The sequence below is a fragment of the Patagioenas fasciata genome, chromosome 3, assembly GCF_037038585.1.
Source record: "Patagioenas fasciata isolate bPatFas1 chromosome 3, bPatFas1.hap1, whole genome shotgun sequence".
NCBI lineage: Eukaryota > Metazoa > Chordata > Aves > Columbiformes > Columbidae > Patagioenas > Patagioenas fasciata.
Genome location: NC_092522.1, coordinates 126,153,479 through 126,171,422, shown reverse-complemented (window position 1 = coordinate 126,171,422; position 17,944 = coordinate 126,153,479). Strand labels below are relative to the sequence as shown.

The 17,944-nt window shown below is 49.5% G+C and overlaps 1 protein-coding gene across 1 annotated transcript; it reads right to left on the bottom strand.

The window, feature by feature from the left end:
- Nucleotides 1-1,083: 1,083 nt before the first annotated feature.
- Nucleotides 1,084-17,942, bottom strand: GPN1 (GPN-loop GTPase 1). Its single transcript, XM_065833574.2, has 14 exons — nucleotides 17,767-17,942; nucleotides 17,599-17,692; nucleotides 15,166-15,205; nucleotides 13,688-13,754; nucleotides 11,940-11,977; nucleotides 11,326-11,404; nucleotides 11,129-11,223; nucleotides 9,420-9,465; nucleotides 8,693-8,839; nucleotides 5,786-5,868; nucleotides 3,523-3,562; nucleotides 2,786-2,876; nucleotides 2,237-2,344; nucleotides 1,084-1,622 (listed from the first exon to the last, which is right to left on the bottom strand). The coding sequence occupies exons 1-14, from the start codon at nucleotides 17,851-17,853 to the stop codon at nucleotides 1,534-1,536; spliced, it is 1,104 nt and encodes a 367-aa protein (XP_065689646.2). The 5' UTR covers nucleotides 17,854-17,942; the 3' UTR covers nucleotides 1,084-1,533.
- Between the last annotated feature and the right edge of the window lie 2 nt (nucleotides 17,943-17,944).

Below are 17,944 nucleotides of genomic sequence, written 5' to 3'. Positions count from 1 at the left end.
CATCCCAGGCCAGGCTGGACGGGGCTCTGAGCACCCTGAGCTGGTGAAGATGTCCCTGTCATGGCAGGGGGGGCACTGGGGGGCTGGGAAGGTCCTCCCACACAAACCATTGTATGATTCTCCGATTAACCTTACTGGCATCCTATGGAGTCTTTGTTTCAGCTTTGCTTCTCATTATACTTGTTTCTAGGATCAGTCTAGTTTATCTAAATTTGCAATTGTCATACTCTTGGAAAGTTCTACGTGAATAAAGCAGTGATCACATCAGAGCTGGCAGGTAACCGCTGCTCGTCCATTCCCCTTCCCTGCCAGCTGTACTTGTAAAATCCACAGAAACTGTTTTTCCACAAAGCTACAGAACCTGTGCTGGTGGAGTCTGCTGCCAGATTCCCACTGAGATCTCTAGTGAGGTCACCTCATTGTTTGGGGGAAAGAAAACAAAGATTCCGAGTTCAGGATGGTAAAAAGCAAGTGAACATCTGTGCCTGTGGTTCCTACCAGGAAAACAAGTATTAGTCAACCTCCAAGTCCTTGTCTGCATTATTTACCTGGAAGGAGGTTGGAGTATGGAAGGTGTTGGTCCCTTATTCCAAGGAACAAGCAACGGGATGAGAGGAAACGGCCTCAAGTTGCGCCAGGGGAGTTTGGGGTTGGATTTAGGAACAATTTCTTCCCCAAAGGGCTGTGGGGCATTGGAACAGGCTGCCCAGGGCAGTGCTGGAGTCACCATCCCTGGAGGGCTGGACAGCAGATGAGGTTCTCAGGACACGGGGCACTGCTGGGGTGGGTTACGGTGAGCACTCACCCACAGAAACAGCTTTGGTTTACGTTACCTACAGATACACGCAGCCAGTACACAGCCATGCAGACCTCCCTTCCCAGCTGAATCAAGCCATGTTCTTTTTATTACTTAATCTCCTGGGAACTTTCTTCACTCAGGATTTTCCTAGGAGGCACCTGTACTGTGTATATGTAATGTAATCAGGATGCATTTGCTGTGTATCCATATGGGTGAGCTATAAGCACAGAAAAGTTTCACATTAGAACAGTGAAATTAAACCTCCTGCTACTAACCATCACACATTTGTTAGTACACAAAATATATTTAATTACAACCACGACAAACACCAGATAGAGGGAGCTTCGCACAGCGCGGATTTCACTGTGTCCTGTCTGCACAGGGGAACAAACGCACCGTGGAGACCAGTAAGGGCTGGAGATGCCGCCGCTGTCAGAGCTCAAAACTCAGCTCCCAACAGGCACGTCCAAAGAACCTGGAGCAGAACAAAGTGCTGCCGGGCTCCGTCAGCTGCAGGAAGTTGGTGGCAGATGGCCAGTGGAGCAGTCAGTAGGATAAAAGACCTGTAACTCACATCACCGACAGCTACTGCAGGAAGATATCAATGTATCAGAGGAGCAGCTGTTCACAGGTAGAAGGCTTCATGCATGGTGCCAGGCGAGTTGCTTTATGCTGCTCCATTACTTTTAACTCCATTACGAGGGACTCCAAACCCTCTGTTTCTGAGTATCTCATTAATTTGGATTGCTGCTTCTCTGGTATTTCATCCGCGTCTCTTGCATAAAGTTCTTGAAGGCTGGTTCTTCATGACTCTCCTCGGTAACTGGTAGGAAAAAAGCAACAGTTCAGCACTATTTCAGCACTTGTTCTGCTTGTGTTACTGAACAGAGCTACAGTCAGGCTAGTCAGAGCAACACAGAGTCTATTTCATCTTCATTACAAGGCAAAGAAATAACCTAAAAATCAACAGAACAGGGAAAGAATGAAGATTAAGTCTGCGAGCTATATAAAAGCCACACTGTAAGAACTTAGAAGATTGCTCCAGGACTGGAGCCACAGGGAAGGGAGGAGAGACAGGAGTAGAAACCACCAGGCCAAAAGATTACAAAACATATCGTGCATTGATCAGGCTCAGGGGCCCCTGCACGCTCCAAGCGTAACGGGTTGTCTGGTTTATGCATCTCATACACCTATTAAAAATAATTACTTGAACAGAAAATTTACAGTTGAATTTTCACAGAGGTTAGAGGGTGATATCGCTGGACTAAGCATTGCAGCTGCGCTTCTGCTATAGATTCTGACACCTCTACTGAGGTGACCAGATGTTCACTGGTTTTCTAGGCATTCTTTACAGTCAATTCAGTTAATGAACTACAGAGCGTATTTCCTGAGCAGTCAGGCAGCTTTTAGACCAGATCAGGTCCCTCATTCCCTTACCTTCATGGTCAATGTCATCAGTATCACTCTCCCTCTCCTCTTCTTCATCAAGAGTTCCTCGCGTTAGGATCAGCTCAGAGGGTCCCATTGCAGAAGCATCATCAGACCCTAGAAGGGAACAGAAACAGTTATGCACAGACCAGCAGTGAACAAGAAGGTGGCTCAGGCCCTCACAATTCCTACTTGCACATCAACACAGCAATTGGAACCTAAGGGACAGAAAGCTGCTCTGGAGTCCAAAGATACAGGACGGTCTGCATCAGCTGTACTCAACCTCATATAAGGCGACAGTTCAACCAACAGCAGAGCTTCCTCCTGTTCTGACTGTTTCTAAAGCGTTTCATTACTTCTAGTCTACCCACTGCTCTGTGCACACAGCAAGGTGCCTGTGCCTGACACAGAGGAGCTGCGTCTGACCCGTCCTACAGGAACCGGCACAAAGCTGCTTTCACGCCTTTGCTGTGAAGACAGAAAAGCAAGCACTATGTGACTGCCCCAGGCGGGCGCTTCAAACAACTTCTGCACAATTTAATCTGCTCGGTAAGGTACCTGCAAGTGTGTTCCCCTGCACGCACACGCTGCCCATGTCCTTCCACAGGTGCTCCAGCTGCTCCCTCTTCTGTTTGTTCTGAGCCTTCTCCTGCAGGTACAGTTACATGTGGGTCCTGAGCACGCGTGAAACGCAGGCGAAGAGTAACCTCACCAGTTCTGTCCCCCAGCAGAGCCAGATCAGCAAGGCCTGACGTTACAGCTGAGGGTACGCTGAACTTTTGGAGAAATGTGGAAAGCCTGATGGACGTCCAGACATTCCCAGGAGTACCAGGAAGCCAAACTGAAGCTGTGCTTGCAGAGACTGTCCTTGGGCAGCCAGAGCTCCAAGTGAGCAGAGCAACTGACTCTGGTACCGTAATTCAGTCCCAGTCATTAATTGTCCAAGTCACTTAACTGGTGCGGACAGATACAGGGATATTCTCAGCAAATCACTTGGGAAAGTTATGTTTGAAAAAGTTTCTGTCCTTCAGAATGGAAGATATAAAAGTCTTTCCCCATCACTTTCTCACAATTTGCCCAAGTAAATTATTAGCACTAGAACACTGAGCAACATCTGTTTTACAAAACAGCTCTCCAGGAAAAAGCGACACACAGTGAGCTTCAGGACAGGAGTTTTCCACATGGAGTGAGATCAGCAAATGAAATGTTAGGCCCTCTCAACACAGAGGCAATTATGTGCATCAAAGTGACCCCAAGACACACTGCCCGGGTATACAAGGGTTAAAAGTACTTACCAGTGTTTTTCTCAGGCGCTCATATTCTGGACGGTACTCTCTGAAAAGACACAGACAGTGCACCCACTCTGAATTAATACACCATTTATAATAAGTATGGATCATTTGGGGGCTTGTTTCTGGACACCCTCCCTCCCCCAAGTTTCCTCCAGGCTTTCACGTTTGAGAGACGTTTCAGAAAGGCTAACAGTACTTTTTTATACAGATTTGGATGAAAAATAAGTGAACATACTCGGTTAAAATAGGGAACCTTTCTCACACCACCTTGTTGGATAAGAAATCAAAGCAGCCTGGCTGAGGTGGCCATGTCCCTGTTAGCCCATCTGTCACCTCCTGGAACCACAGACACGGCCTCCTCTGCCGGTGCTCGCGCCTCCCGAGAGTTCAAAGGCAACTCAGAAAGGAGCTCTCGGGCTTCCCAACCAAAGCACCACGACGGGACCTTGGACATTTCTTTAATGAAGGAAGGATGAAGTAGATGTGCATGCCCTATAGAATCATGGACAGTTTGGGTTGGAAGGAACCTTCAGGTATCACCTGGTCCAACCTCCATTGCCACGGGCAGGGACATCTTCACTAGATCAGGTTGCTCAAAGCGCCATCCAACTTGACCTTGAACACTGACAGTGATGGGGAGTCCACAACTTCTTTGGGCAACCTGCTCCAGTGTCTCCCCACCCTCACCATACAAAATGTCTTAAGTCCCATCTAAATCTACCCTTTTGCGGTTTAAACCTGCTGGCCTGTGTCCCACCACTACACACCTGCATAAAACGCCTCACTCTGTCTCTCTTACATCCCCTCCACATGCTGAAAGGCCACAGTGAGGTCTATGGAGCCCTTCCTCCTGCAGGCTGGGGCTCTCAGGCTCTTCACGGTGCTCCAGTCCCAACTGCCATCGTGGCCCCTGGACCGGCTCTAACAGCTCTGTGTCCTCTGCCACGGGCAGGGCTGGACACAGAGACCCAGACGGGTCCCACAGCGCAGAGCAGAAAGGGACAATCGCCTCCCCCAGGACACGACCGCCTGTCTGGGCTGCACGCACACGGCTGACGTGAAACCGCTAACGAGGGTTTGTTACACAGGCCGTGGATCCCAGAGCAGCTGTTGGTTACGTGGTGAAACTCCTCAGCCCCTCCAAAGAGCACAGAGACAACGGGAGGGAGCGGGGACAGCACAAATGACACCCTGCCCAAATACCCCCGGGCCCATCCAGGAGAGACATCAAACCAGGGAAGAGCCACCAAAACGGGACAGAGCCACCAGGGCAGAGCCACCAAACCAGGATAGAGCCACCAAAACGGGACAGAGCCATCAAACTGGGGCAGAGCCACCAAACTGGGGCAGAGCCGCCAAACTGGGGCAGAGCCACCTCAGTGAGCCCAGGGGACACGGAGGCACAGGGGCTGGCAGGAACCCAGCTGGAGGAGTTGGAGGAATGACCCCCATCCCAGCCCCCGGGGCTGTCCCAGAACCACCCTCCCGTGGCCTTGGTGTGACACCATCACCGTGGTGACACCATCACCATGACCCAGCGGAGCTCCCGGCGTCACCCGGTGAGCGGGGGCTGCCCGGGGGCAGAGAAAGAGCACTTGGGGATAGCACAGAATTTATTGTGGGATGTTTAGGGGAGGAACCAAAGGTGGGAAAAGGGAGGGACTTAGAGATTTGTGGAGGAACAAGTCAGGAAAACAGAGGGATAAGGGAAAGAACGGGTCTGTCTGTATGTCAGCAGAGCAGGCAGCACACAAACCTGGGGCAAGACTAGGCCAGACTAGTTAGACCTGGGAGCATGAAGCCAGGGCACACTCTCTCCAGCTGTCCAGTCCAGCATGATATATTTTCCCCCAACAACAGTCTATGGTCTGGTTTAGGTATTTCCAAGTAACCCAAGTTACTGTGTTTGCTCTCTAGTGTTACAGAGCATCCTGGCAGCGTTTCATGGGGAGGAATCCAGCAAGGAGCGAATTCTCAGAGGATTATTGGATTTCCACTTGCCCACCTGTTCGGTCTGCCAGCGACCAGTGAGCTTCCCGAGGACAGCTCGCCCTCGGTCATTGTACGGAATCACAGATCTGCTGGCACAGACGGTTTTTACTCCTTCACTGAACAGTTAGCACAAAAATCACCACTGAACTCTCCCTTTGCTGCCTGTTGTGGTGCCTCTTGCACTGAAGTTACCAGCGCCCTGGGCTGCCTTGAACAGCCCTTCCAATGGAAGGAGTGAATGGGTAACTTCAGGGGCTGACGGTCACGGCCTTACCTCTCGTACTCATCTGCAGCTTTAGAAAGCTGAACAAAGAAGTCATCCAGTCCCGTGCCGAGCACAGCCGAAACACCAACCACCTAGAAAAGAGAACCACGCCAGCACTGAAGAGCAGCTGAGCCAAGATTTAGGTAACTGATGGACGATAAGAGCTAAGCAGTATCTTTAAAAGAAATAAAACAAACCAAAAACTAAACTGAAAACACCAGGGGGATCTAACGACACCCATTTAACCACCACAGTGTGTACGGGTGTGCAGTAACACTCCTGCTTCTGTCACTCCTACTGTCAACCTGTTTCCCTGCTTGCTGTTAATGTTGCTGCCTCTGGTTTGTTTGGTTTGGTGTTTGTCAGTCTGGGTTACTGTTTGATTTGCTTTGGTTTTCGTTCCCTTCTGCGGAGCCTGGTTTTCCTGTTTTACAAGTGTTACCATGAGGGAGGAACTCCAGTTAAAAACAGACAAATAGAACAGCTGACTGCACCATCCTGGTACCCCCAATCTCAATATCCCACAAAAAGCAGAGTTAAGACAATGTCTAAACATAATGAACAAGATGGGGCAATTCAACAGGAAGGTCAAGTCCTTCTCTGTTTACTTGGTTGTTGTTAGTAACCCAAGCTCCCATTCTGACCCGGTGCTGTAAGCGGTCGGTAGGACTGCTGCAATATCCGTGCGCTAGAACCAGAGCACAGCAGACCACCAGAACCGACCTGCAGCCTCGGCAGTTCTGAGCTTTGCTGAAGCACATCTCAAAGGGCACCCAAATCCAGCTCCGGCACAGCAAGAGGTGGAGAACTCCATCGGTTACTGTGCAATACATCCCAAACGCACACCTGTCACTACACTTCTGGCCACCTGCTCTGCTTTTATTAGACCAATTATCAAAACATACCTCTAATGAAGGCTATACTAGCCAGTACTTGGTGACCCTTAAGAATCTTACATCCCTTAATGAAAATTCTCCCTCTTTGTCATAAGCGGCACAGTCTTAACTCCTCGCCTTTGGACGTCAGACTTTTCCAACACGGGCCTGCATTTCATCAGTAGCACAGCAAACAGTCAGGCACTCCAAAGGATGTTAAGCATTGGTCTAGGCACTGTGCATATATAAGTTAATATTTACACTTCTTTGCATTCCAGTACAAGCTGCCTTCTCCTCTATAGTCCTCTGCACTCTGCTGTTCTAACAGCTGATTGGCAAATAAGGACCAGGCACCACAACAGTCGGCTTCAAAATACTGTATGTTGTTCCACACAGGGCACTTACAGTATTGTTGTTTTGGCTAAATTATCATTATCTGTATGAATGGAATCACTTATTCATTTTCATTGCCTTTCTTGTAGTATCCATAAAGCCATTTGTTTGCTTTTTCTTAAGTAAAATCTCATGAAAGACACACTCAGTGAAACCTTTTTAGCACAGACTGCGGGATCACGAGCACCCCCCAGTGCACAGTGTTCTCAGAGAAACTGAATGATTTGTCCTCTCAAAACCCGGTAAGTGGAAACCCCACTTTTCCTGTGTCAGCAAATATACAGCATTTTGTTTGTTTGCTTTTCAGGTTCTTTCCCCTCTTCCTACAGAGTGAATTGTCCAGCTGTACTTGACATTTTCAGAACCAGGGAAATTGTCTCAGATGGGAAACACCACAACACAGCCCATTACCTCTTACCAGCCCATCTTAGCTTTCTCTGAAGATGAGTTAAATGCAGTTTGATATGATTCAGGCTGCCACAAAAGTTACTTTATGTTCAAAGCGGCAAATTCTCACCCAATGCAGGGCCCACCAACAGATTCCAGTTCGAAGGGGCAGCACAAAGCCCTTTTACAGAGGACAGAACGGCTGAGCTTGGAAGATGCCTCTGGAGATCATCTAGTGCAACTTCTCCTGCTCAAAAACCAGGACTAACTAGAACAGGTGGCTCAAGATGTTGCTGGAACATGTTTTGAGCATCTCCAAGGATGGAAACTTCACAGTTTCTCTGGACCATCTGTTCCAGTGCTCAATCAGTCAAATTACAGTAATTCTTTTTCCCTCTTCTGTCTAAACCAGTTTCCTGTATTTCACTTTGTGTCCATTGCCTCTTGTCCTTTCACCTGGCACCATTGAAAAGAGCGTGTGTGTCTCTGCCTTCCTCACTGCGCAGCCCCAGCCTGGCTGGGTTGGGCTCTCTGCAGATCCTCAGCCCCACCTGCTCACACAGGGCCACAGGGCAGATCACACAGGGCCACAGGGCAGATCACACGGGGTCACAGGGCAGATCACATGGGGTCACAGGGCAGATCACACGGGGTCACAGGGCAGATCACACGGGGTCAAAGGGCAGATCACACGGGGTCACAGAGCAGATCACGTGGGGTCACAGAGCAGATCACGCGGGGTCACAGAGCAGATCACGCGGGGTCACAGAGCAGATCACATGGGGTCACAGGGCAGATCACGCGGGGTCACAGGGCAGATCACGCAGGATCCCAGGGGTTTGAATGTCTCAGAGAAGGAGACTCCACACCCGCTCTGGGCAGCCTGGGCCAGGCTCTGGCACCTCCCAGCAAAGAAGTTTCTGCTCATGTTCACATGGAGCCTCCTGTGTTTCAGTCTGTGCCCGCTGCCCCTCACCCTGGCGCTGGGCACCACTGAACAGAGTCTGCTCCATCCTCTGACACCCCCCCTGAGCTACTGATCATTGATCACATCCCTCTCAGCTTCTCTTCTCCACTCAGCAGCCCCAGCTCTCCCAGTCTCCTCATCACAAAGATGCTGCAGACCCCTCAGCATCTTTGTAGCCACCTCTGGACCCTCTCCAGTGATTCCCACCATCAAGTATTTACACAAATCATAATATTGTCCTCCAGCTTTCTCTTCTGCAGGATTTTATGAGAGGTAGGAAAAAAAGATCCTTACCTTCAGCGAACTGTAAAACTCATCCAACACTAAGCTCATAGAACGAGTCAGGTTGCTGACATAAGACGTCTCTTGATTCAGCGCATCCTGAAAAGTCTCAAAGTCCTGCATCCATTCTACTGCAAAACTGTGGTCAATGATGTCGGTCTGGAAGGATAAGAGAGACTTCTTAGAAGTAAGAACTAATTCTTAGACAGGCTGTTCAGTGGACAAATAAAAACTTTCCATTTTAAACTTAGTTTCAAAACGTGGATTCAAAACATTCAGCCCCGGTCTGAGCGTAACCTTTTGTGCAGTTTGTGCTGCCGCAGTACGTGTGACTTCCTCCTCACAACAGGCAGGGTCACACAGTCCCGCTCAGCCCGCTGCCGAGCACAAGTAATTAATGAGGACTGATTACAGGAGACTGCAAGAGCAGATTCGGTGGTGAACTCACCCTTTCGCTACAACGTTAAGTTTCCCTACAGCCTAGGGTTACGGTGCAAACTACTTTTCAGCCTGTCAGTATTACCTGTAACTGGACAGTTCGGGTGTAACTGCCCACCCCGACTCTTCTTGTGCATTTGTATGAGATTGAAGACCCGTTTCAGGTTCAGTTTCAGCCTGCAGCTCCCTCCCACCCCTCTTTCCTAGAAAATCCACATTTGCAGTAGGACAAAGACGCTACAGCAAAGCAAACTGAACAAAGCAGCGCTCAGCAGGACGCAGAAACCGCGCTTCCACTCACCTTGTTCATGGCAACAATGAAAGGCAGCTTTGTCTTGTACAGGATACTGAGGGGAGAACAAACAAAAGACACCAAAAATCACACATTATTTTAAATCTCACTAGAATAGAAAACAAGTTAAGCATAAGGCAGACAAGACTTATGCAAGACTGAATATATTTGACTTCAAGGGATGATTTTCCTCCACGTCAGTTAGAATGTGACTTTCACCCAGATCTAGCTTGAACAAAGTACGCCCCCAGATGCAAGGGCACATCTGCAGGATGTAAAATACCTTTCTAGACAGCCAGTTGATTTTGATAACTGTTTTCTAGGACTCTCAGATCCCAGTTTCAACTCTTTTTGCATTTTATAATTATTTTAACTCAAACCTTAGGTTCTGAGATATTTTTTGTGAACTGAGTAATGAATTCTAATAACTCAGAACATCTACAAAGCAGAACTGCCTATCACGGTGATACAGCTTTTGCCTTTGACCAGGACTGACAGGTTTTTGAAACCTATTTGAAAACCAGTTGAAAACCGACCAACATTTACCATGAATTACGACAGCTCTAGGTATGTTATCTTTACATAAGTATTTAGTCCCTGGTTAACATGAAACCAAACAGATAAATCCATGCATGAGGAGGAACACATAGAAAAGAACTCCATGCTGTGCTGAGCTCCAAACAAATCTTGAAGGATCATGGAAAGTATCAATAATATTAAAAAAACCCAAATCAAACAAACAAAAAAACCCACCAGAATAAAACATGTGTTTACAAGCAGGAGCTTAAACAACACTATCTTGATACACCTCAGATAAATGATTTTATAAGCAACAGGCAGTGCATTAGATCTGATGTAACCAGCCCTCACCACACCGGAGTCTCAGGACTGTGTGATGTTGTCAGTGGGAGTCTGACCCAATGGCTTTCAAACGTCTACTGGCACTGAAATTATTTTGCTTATCCAACAGGAAAAGCACCAAGATAAAGAATAACAAATCAGCAGATTACATGGCTATGAGGCAGCCATGTGAATTCATGGCCCAGAACCCACCCGTGTCCTGGGCTGCGTCCCCAGCCCCGTGAGCAGCAGGTTTGGGGGATCCTGCCCCTCTGCCCCGTTCTGGTGAGACCCCCTTGCAGTGCTGGTCCAGCTCTGGGTCCTCAGCACAGGACACACATGGAGCTCCTGCAGAGGGGCCAGAGGAGCCCCAGGAATGACCCGAGGCTGGAACAGCTCTGCTGGGAGGACAGGTGAGAGAGCTGGGGGGTTCAGCTGGAGAAGAGAAGCTCCGGGGAGACCTGAGTGCGGCCTTTCAGTGCTTAAAAGGGGCCCATTAGAAAGATGGGGACAGACTTTTGAGCAGGGCCTGTTGTGACAGGACAAGGGGTGATGGTTTTAAACTAAAGGAGGGAGATTCAGGCCGGACATGATGCAGAAATTGTTTGTGCTGAGGGTGGTGAGAGCCTGGCCCAGGCTGGCCAGAGAGGGGGTGGATGAACCATCCCTGGAGACATCCCAGGCCAGGCTGGACGGGGCCTGGATGGGGTTCTGAGCACCCCAATCTACTGAAAATGTCCCTGCCCATGGAAGGGGTTGGATTGGATGGTCTTCAAAGGTCCCTTCCAACCCAAACCATTCTCTGATTCCCCTCCAAAATAAATCTCAAAGAGACAGGGCAATCCAAGCAGATGGACTGTGTCTCCAGCTCTTCCTACCTGCAGGCATACAGCATGTTGGACATAAAGGTGATAGGGTTGGTACTGCGAGAGGTGTCCATCACATAAACCACAACCGAAGGGAAGGAGGAAGCCTGGAAACAAAGTGTAAAAGACACTTTAATCAGCAGTACATGCTGTTCCACAGCCACTTCTTTCCCGCAGCCCCACTGCCAAGTCACGGAGAAAACACTCACCAAGGCCTCAGTTATGATGGTTCCTGACGCTGACCAGGTGAACACCTCAATCTGCCCTGGTGTGTCAATGATAACATACCTGTTAAGAAGTAGCCCCTCAGAAACAATGAGGGAAGATTAGTTAAGCACAAGGTCCTGTTCTGAAGGGATTAATTACCACAAGCACGTAACAGCAGATCACGTGATTATTCCGTTACAGATCAGGGAAGTTTCCCCCGAACAGGGACAAGATCTGCGGGCATGCCCGAAAACTTCTGTGTGGATCCTGTCACCAAGATGCACCTACTTTCTTCAGATTCTATTGAAGTCTAAGGTATCAGTCTGACAGACACTTAGTACTGCAAACCGTTCATAAGAAGAATTAATTGTTGCCTACTGAACATTGTGTGAGGAACAATGACAGTCTAATGGAAGACGAGCAAAGCAGAACTGGAATCAGCAGACATTTCTTCAATGTATCAGAAGTCTGGTTTATCTGTTCTAATTCTTTGCCCTTTTCCACACAAAATTTATACTGAGGCTGAGAAACAACTGGAAAACATGCAGAGAACCTTTTTAGGACTTCATGGGGTCTGCCCCCGCTGATCTCAGAAAAGCAGGTAGAATGTACTCACTTGGATGCATTTTGTCGTTTTTCAATAAACTTCATCACCTGATGAAAAAGGAGGAGTATGTTTTGTGTTCAGGCCCACAACAGGAAACTTCATAATCATTTCATAACAGACTACGTGTCAAAAGATGATCAAAGTCTCGACTTTTCTATGTGTGAAAATGCCCGACTAAGGGAGGGTGACAGACGCTCAGACACTGCACAGGGCAACGACAACCCCGGTTTTCTGTTCTGGCACCGGGCTGAAGAGACGGTGTAACAAACACAGGTGTTCCCACCTTTTTACTACCAGATCGTGCACCATCTCAAGATCTTGCTTAAGTTCTTGCCCCAGCACTGGTTTAGCGTTACAATTACAGAGAGCAGCCAATTACCAAAGCCTGGGAAAACGTAACACCTTTCCCTACTTCAAAACCAGATCATTCAAACGAAAGATTTTATAGCGGACATAGTGCAACACAACAGCTATGTACAAAGACTAAAGAATGTTTTACTTTCAAAAAAGCTGAAAACTGAAATCTCTCACATGAAAGTTAACGCGCTTGGCTGCTCTGTAGAACCCATGGGTGCGTGTGGAGAGCGCTGTACCTCCAGACGCGAGGCTGCCCCAGCGCGGCGCTCTCGGGACCCCGCACGCACAAACCTCGCTGTCCCGGTGCGGCGTTCGTACCGCGGAGTCACGCAGCACAACCACGTACCTGATCGGATTCACACAGCACAACCACGTACCTGATCGGATTCACACAGCACAACCACGTACCTGATCGGATTCACACAGCACAACCACGTACCTGATCGGATTCACACAGCACAACCACGTACCTGATCGAATTCACACAGCACAACCACGTACCTGATCGAATTCACACAGCACAACCACGTACCTGATCGAATTCACACAGAGCAACCACGTACCTGATCGAATTCACGCAGCACAACCACGTACCTGATCGAATTCACACAGCGCAACCACGTACCTGATCGAATTCACACAGCACAACCACGTACCTGATCGGATTCACACAGCACAACCACGTACCTGATCGAATTCACACAGAGCAACCACGTACCTGATCGAATTCACACAGCACAACCACGTACCTGATCGAATTCACACAGAGCAACCACATACCTGATCGAATTCACACAGCACAACCACGTACCTGATCGAATTCACACAGCGCAACCACGTACCTGATCGAATTCACACAGCACAACCACATACCTGATCGAATTCACACAGCACAACCACGTACCTGATCGAATTCACACAGAGCAACCACGTACCTGATCGAATTCACGCAGCACAACCACGTACCTGATCGAATTCACACAGAGCAACCACGTACCTGATCGAATTCACACAGCACAACCACGTACCTGATCGAATTCACACAGCACAACCACGTACCTGATCGAATTCACACAGCACAACCACGTACCTGATCGAATTCACACAGAGCAACCACGTACCTGATCGAATTCACACAGAGCAACCACGTACCTGATCGAATTCACACAGCACAACCACGTACCTGATCGAATTCACACAGCACAACCACGTACCTGATCGAATTCACACAGCACAACCACGTACCTGATCGAATTCACACAGCACAACCACGTACCTGATCGAATTCACACAGCACAACCACGTACCTGATCGAATTCACACAGAGCAACCACGTACCTGATCGAATTCACACAGAGCAACCACGTACCTGATCGAATTCACACAGCACAACCACGTACCTGATCGAATCGTGTGGCAAAGAGATTGAGAGAGGTCACTATGCCACCGTTGGGGCCCAGCCCGTATCTGGATGCTCTGTTCAGGAAAGCGGGGGATGAGCAGACCCCGGAGGGCCTTTCTGACTCTGGTAACAGCTGCACACGTACCACGCGCACGGACACCAACACACGCCCCTCGTACACAGTCTGTAACCAGCACCACTGGTCTCTGTCCTGCCCGAACACGTGTGACGGACCAAGGGGGCGGGGCCAGGCCGTGGCTTCCCCTTGACGGCATTCGAGCAGAACCGTTCTGGACAGAGAAAATATAGGTATGTGTACACAGGAAAGCCAACTTGGTCTTTCCAAAGAGATTTACAACACAGCAAATAACTCAGAATTTAACAAAGGTCTGAATGCCCTTAATTTTAAGAATATATACTTCAAAATATAATGAATTTTTCAGCAGAATTTAAATGATAATGGGAATTAATGTTGTCAAGATACTTCAAGTGTCACCTTAAAGACTTCAAAATCCTTTTTCACTTATACAGATCTATATATTAATCATGTTTGTTTTATTTTAACTACATAAGAACCAGCACTGATTGATCAGTACCTACTGTCTCCCAGGGCCCTGCTCTCAATATCCAAGCACGAGGCCAGACACCCTCCTTCAGCACTATTGAATGAGGTGCTCAAACTCCAGCAATGGCTAACAGACACAGCAAAGCAAACAGTGCACCTACGGACCAAACCGAAACTTGTACTTGGATGTTTCGCTGGTAACTCCAAATCAACCAACAGCCAAAATCAATAACTCTGTCTCCCACCATCTCTATTCTTGTCTAAAACATAAAATTTAGAAGTCAAATCCAAACACTGTACATGATCTCCGTCTGCACAAGCTACTGGGTAGAAGACAAAGGGCCTCCGCACCGCTCCCAAGTGCAGCCGTTTCGGTGTGATGTTACTGACCCATTGTCACCAGCTGCTGTGCAACGAGAGCCAGCGGTCCAGCGTCTGAGATCCAGAAAGACAACCATGCTCTGTTTACAGTCAAACAATGTGGAGACAGTTTTCTCCACCCATTACAGGCAAATAGGAATTTGTGTATTTTTTTATAACAAATGAAATTTGATTTGTTAAAACATGAGGAGAAGGTTGCTGGCTTCCACCAAGGAAGATACAAGCTCTTCAGAAGAACAACAAGGGAAAAAACATGGGCAGAGGGTCTATGGTTTGTAAGAACACACTAATAGGCAGAACCACATTCAGCACAGGAGAAAATGACCTCAGGGGTATCAAATCCTGTAGAACATACATTTCTAACCTCACATGCAAGAAATACATAGTTGAAACCTTCCAACCTCCACGCAGCATTCTGCATTGCTGCAATGCCAACACCTCCCGCCGCCTCCACGCGGTCTGCAGAACCGACAGTCTGCTCCCACCAAATCGGGGATTTCACGGAGCGGTATTTACACAAAAAAGGATACTGCTTCATGACTTCTTTGTAATTCACAGTGTCCCTGATATCTAGAAAAGGAAGACGTATAAATAGTTTTAGGACAATACATTTAAAATACACCTCTTCATCAATTTGCTGACAGGTGAACACCCTTATTTTTTCCTTCCTTTTGTCTCAGTAACAGATCCAGCACCAACAGGAAAAATCTCCCAAATAAATCAACCCGACCCATCTGCTAAGGGCTCAACATACATACGAAACCCGATGTAATTCACATGAAACACTGCCAGTTTAGGATTTTAGCTGCAATTTCTTCAGCTGAATGTTTTTCTCAGCTGATCAACATCAGCTAACAAGGTAACAGTATCTGACTGTATTATTAGAGATCCAGCACTGGAACAGATACTCTGATTATTTACCTGACACCACTAAAACCACCTGGGTACCCACACTGCTTGTTTACCCCCTGCAGAGGCAGGATGACAAACCTGGAAAAGTCTAAGAGGCAGGACGCTCACAAACCCAACGACCTGTGAGCTCCTTGGAAGAGCGGAACGCAGGACAAGGGGAACGGCCTCAAGTTGCGCCAGGGGAGGTTGGGGTTGGATCTGGGAACAATTTCCTCCCCAAAGGGCTGTGGGGCATTGGAACAGGCTGCCCAGGGCAGTGCTGGAGTCACCATCCCTGGAGGGCTGGACAGACGGACATGAGGTTTGCAGGGACACAGAACAGTGGCGGCCTTGGCAGTGTGAGGTTAATGGTTGGACTTGATCTTAAAGGTCTTTTTCAACCAAAATGATTCTATGATTCTATAACATAAGGTCTGTTTTATTGTTAAGGTGTTTTCTGTAAAGTTCATGTCTTTTAAAGCTCTGTGAGGAAGTTATTTGCTAGCAGATATGGCCACCATTGTTCTGGATACAGGGAACCAGAGGGAACCTGCCAATATGTTCATTGCTGACAAAGAAAACACCCACAAGAACCAAAACGCATCAAATTGAACCAGATCTTGTGAAAAACAACGGACAAACGCAACAGAAGAATGTCTTTGGTCCTATAACTTCACCTGTTACAGACTGGTAGGAGAAAAGAGTTACATTTAAAAGCAAACAACAAACGCTTAAAGTCATTCCTATGCTGGGACCGGGAAGCTCTGAAAGGACATCAGCGATCAGCCCAATGGGTGACAGACCCACCCCTCCGCCGGTGCCGTGGAACACGGACACAGGCACTCCCGGAAGGATGTGTGTTCGATGCACAGGTGTCACACAGGCTGTGTGGTCAATGTCCGGGTGTCACACAGGCCGTATGTTTAATGTATGGGTGTCACATGGGCCGTGTGGTCAATGCCCGGTGTCATGCCGTGCGTGTTCAGTGCTCGGTGTCACAGTCTTCCCAATGCCCGGTGTCACGCCGTGTGTGTTCAGTGCCCGGTGTCACAGTGTTCCCAATGCCCGGTGTCACAGTGTTCCCAATGCCCGGTGTCATGCCGTGTGTGTTCAGTGCCCGGTCTCACAGTGTTCCCAATGCCCGGTGTCATACCGTGTGTGTTCAGTGCCCGGTGTCACAGTGTTCCCAATGCCCGGTGTCACAGCGTTCCCAATGCCCGGTGTCACAGTGTTCCCAATGCCCGGTGTCATGCCGTGTGTGTTCAGTGCCCGGTCTCACAGTGTTCCCAATGCCCGGTGTCATACCGTGTGTGTTCAGTGCCCGGTGTCACAGTGTTCCCAATGCCCGGTGTCACAGTGTTCCCAATGCCCGGTGTCACGCCGTGTGTGTTCAGTGCCCGGTGTCACAGTGTTCCCAATGCCCAGTGTCACAGTGTTCCCAATGCCCGGTGTCATACCGTGTGTGTTCAGTGCCCGGTGTCACAGTGTTCCCAATGCCCGGTGTCACAGTGTTCCCAATGCCCGGTGTCATGCCGTGTGTGTTCAGTGCCCGGTCTCACAGTGTTCCCAATGCCCGGTGTCACGCCGTGTGTGTTCAGTGCCCGGTGTCACAGTGTTCCCAATGCCCGGTGTCACGGTGTTCCCAGTGCCCGGTGTCACGCCGTGTGTGTTCAGTGCCCGGTGTCACAGTGTTCCCAATGCCCAGTGTCACGCCGTGTGTGTTCAGTGCCCGGTGTCACAGTGTTCCCAATGCCCGGTGTCACGCCGTGTGTGTTCAGTGCCCGGTGTCACAGTGTTCCCAGTGCCTGGTGTCACAGTGTTCCCAATGCCTGGTGTCACGCCGTGTGTGTTCAGTGCCCGGTGTCAGAGTGTTCCCAGTGCCCGGTGTCACAGTGTTCCCAATGCCCGGTGTTACAGCGTTCCCAATGCCCGGTGTCACAGCGTTCCCAGTGCCCGGTGTCACAGCGTTCCCAGTGCCCGGTGTCACAGCGTTCCCAGTGCCCGGTGTCACAGTGTTCCCAATGCCCGGTGTCACGCCGTGTCCCGGCGGGATCGGGCCCGCCCGCACTCACCGATGTTGGCGGGGAACGGCAGCTCGCGCACGGCCGGGTCCAGGTTGATGACGTACGGGGGGCAGCGCTGCGCGTGCAGCTGGGCCGCCAGGCGCTGCGGGGACACGGGGACACGTCAGCGGGGACATCGGCAGCGGGGACACCGGCAGCGCCCCCCGCCGCGCTCACCTGCACCAGGGTGGTTTTCCCGGAGCCGGCCATGCCAAGCACCAGCACGCACACCGGGGCCGCCGCGCTGCTCGCCGCTGCCGCCATCTTCCCAGCGCCCGCGTGTCCTTCCGGGGCGCGGGCGACGGCGGGAGGGGCGGCCCCACAGCCCCAGGTGGGACCGGCTGTGGCGCTGCCG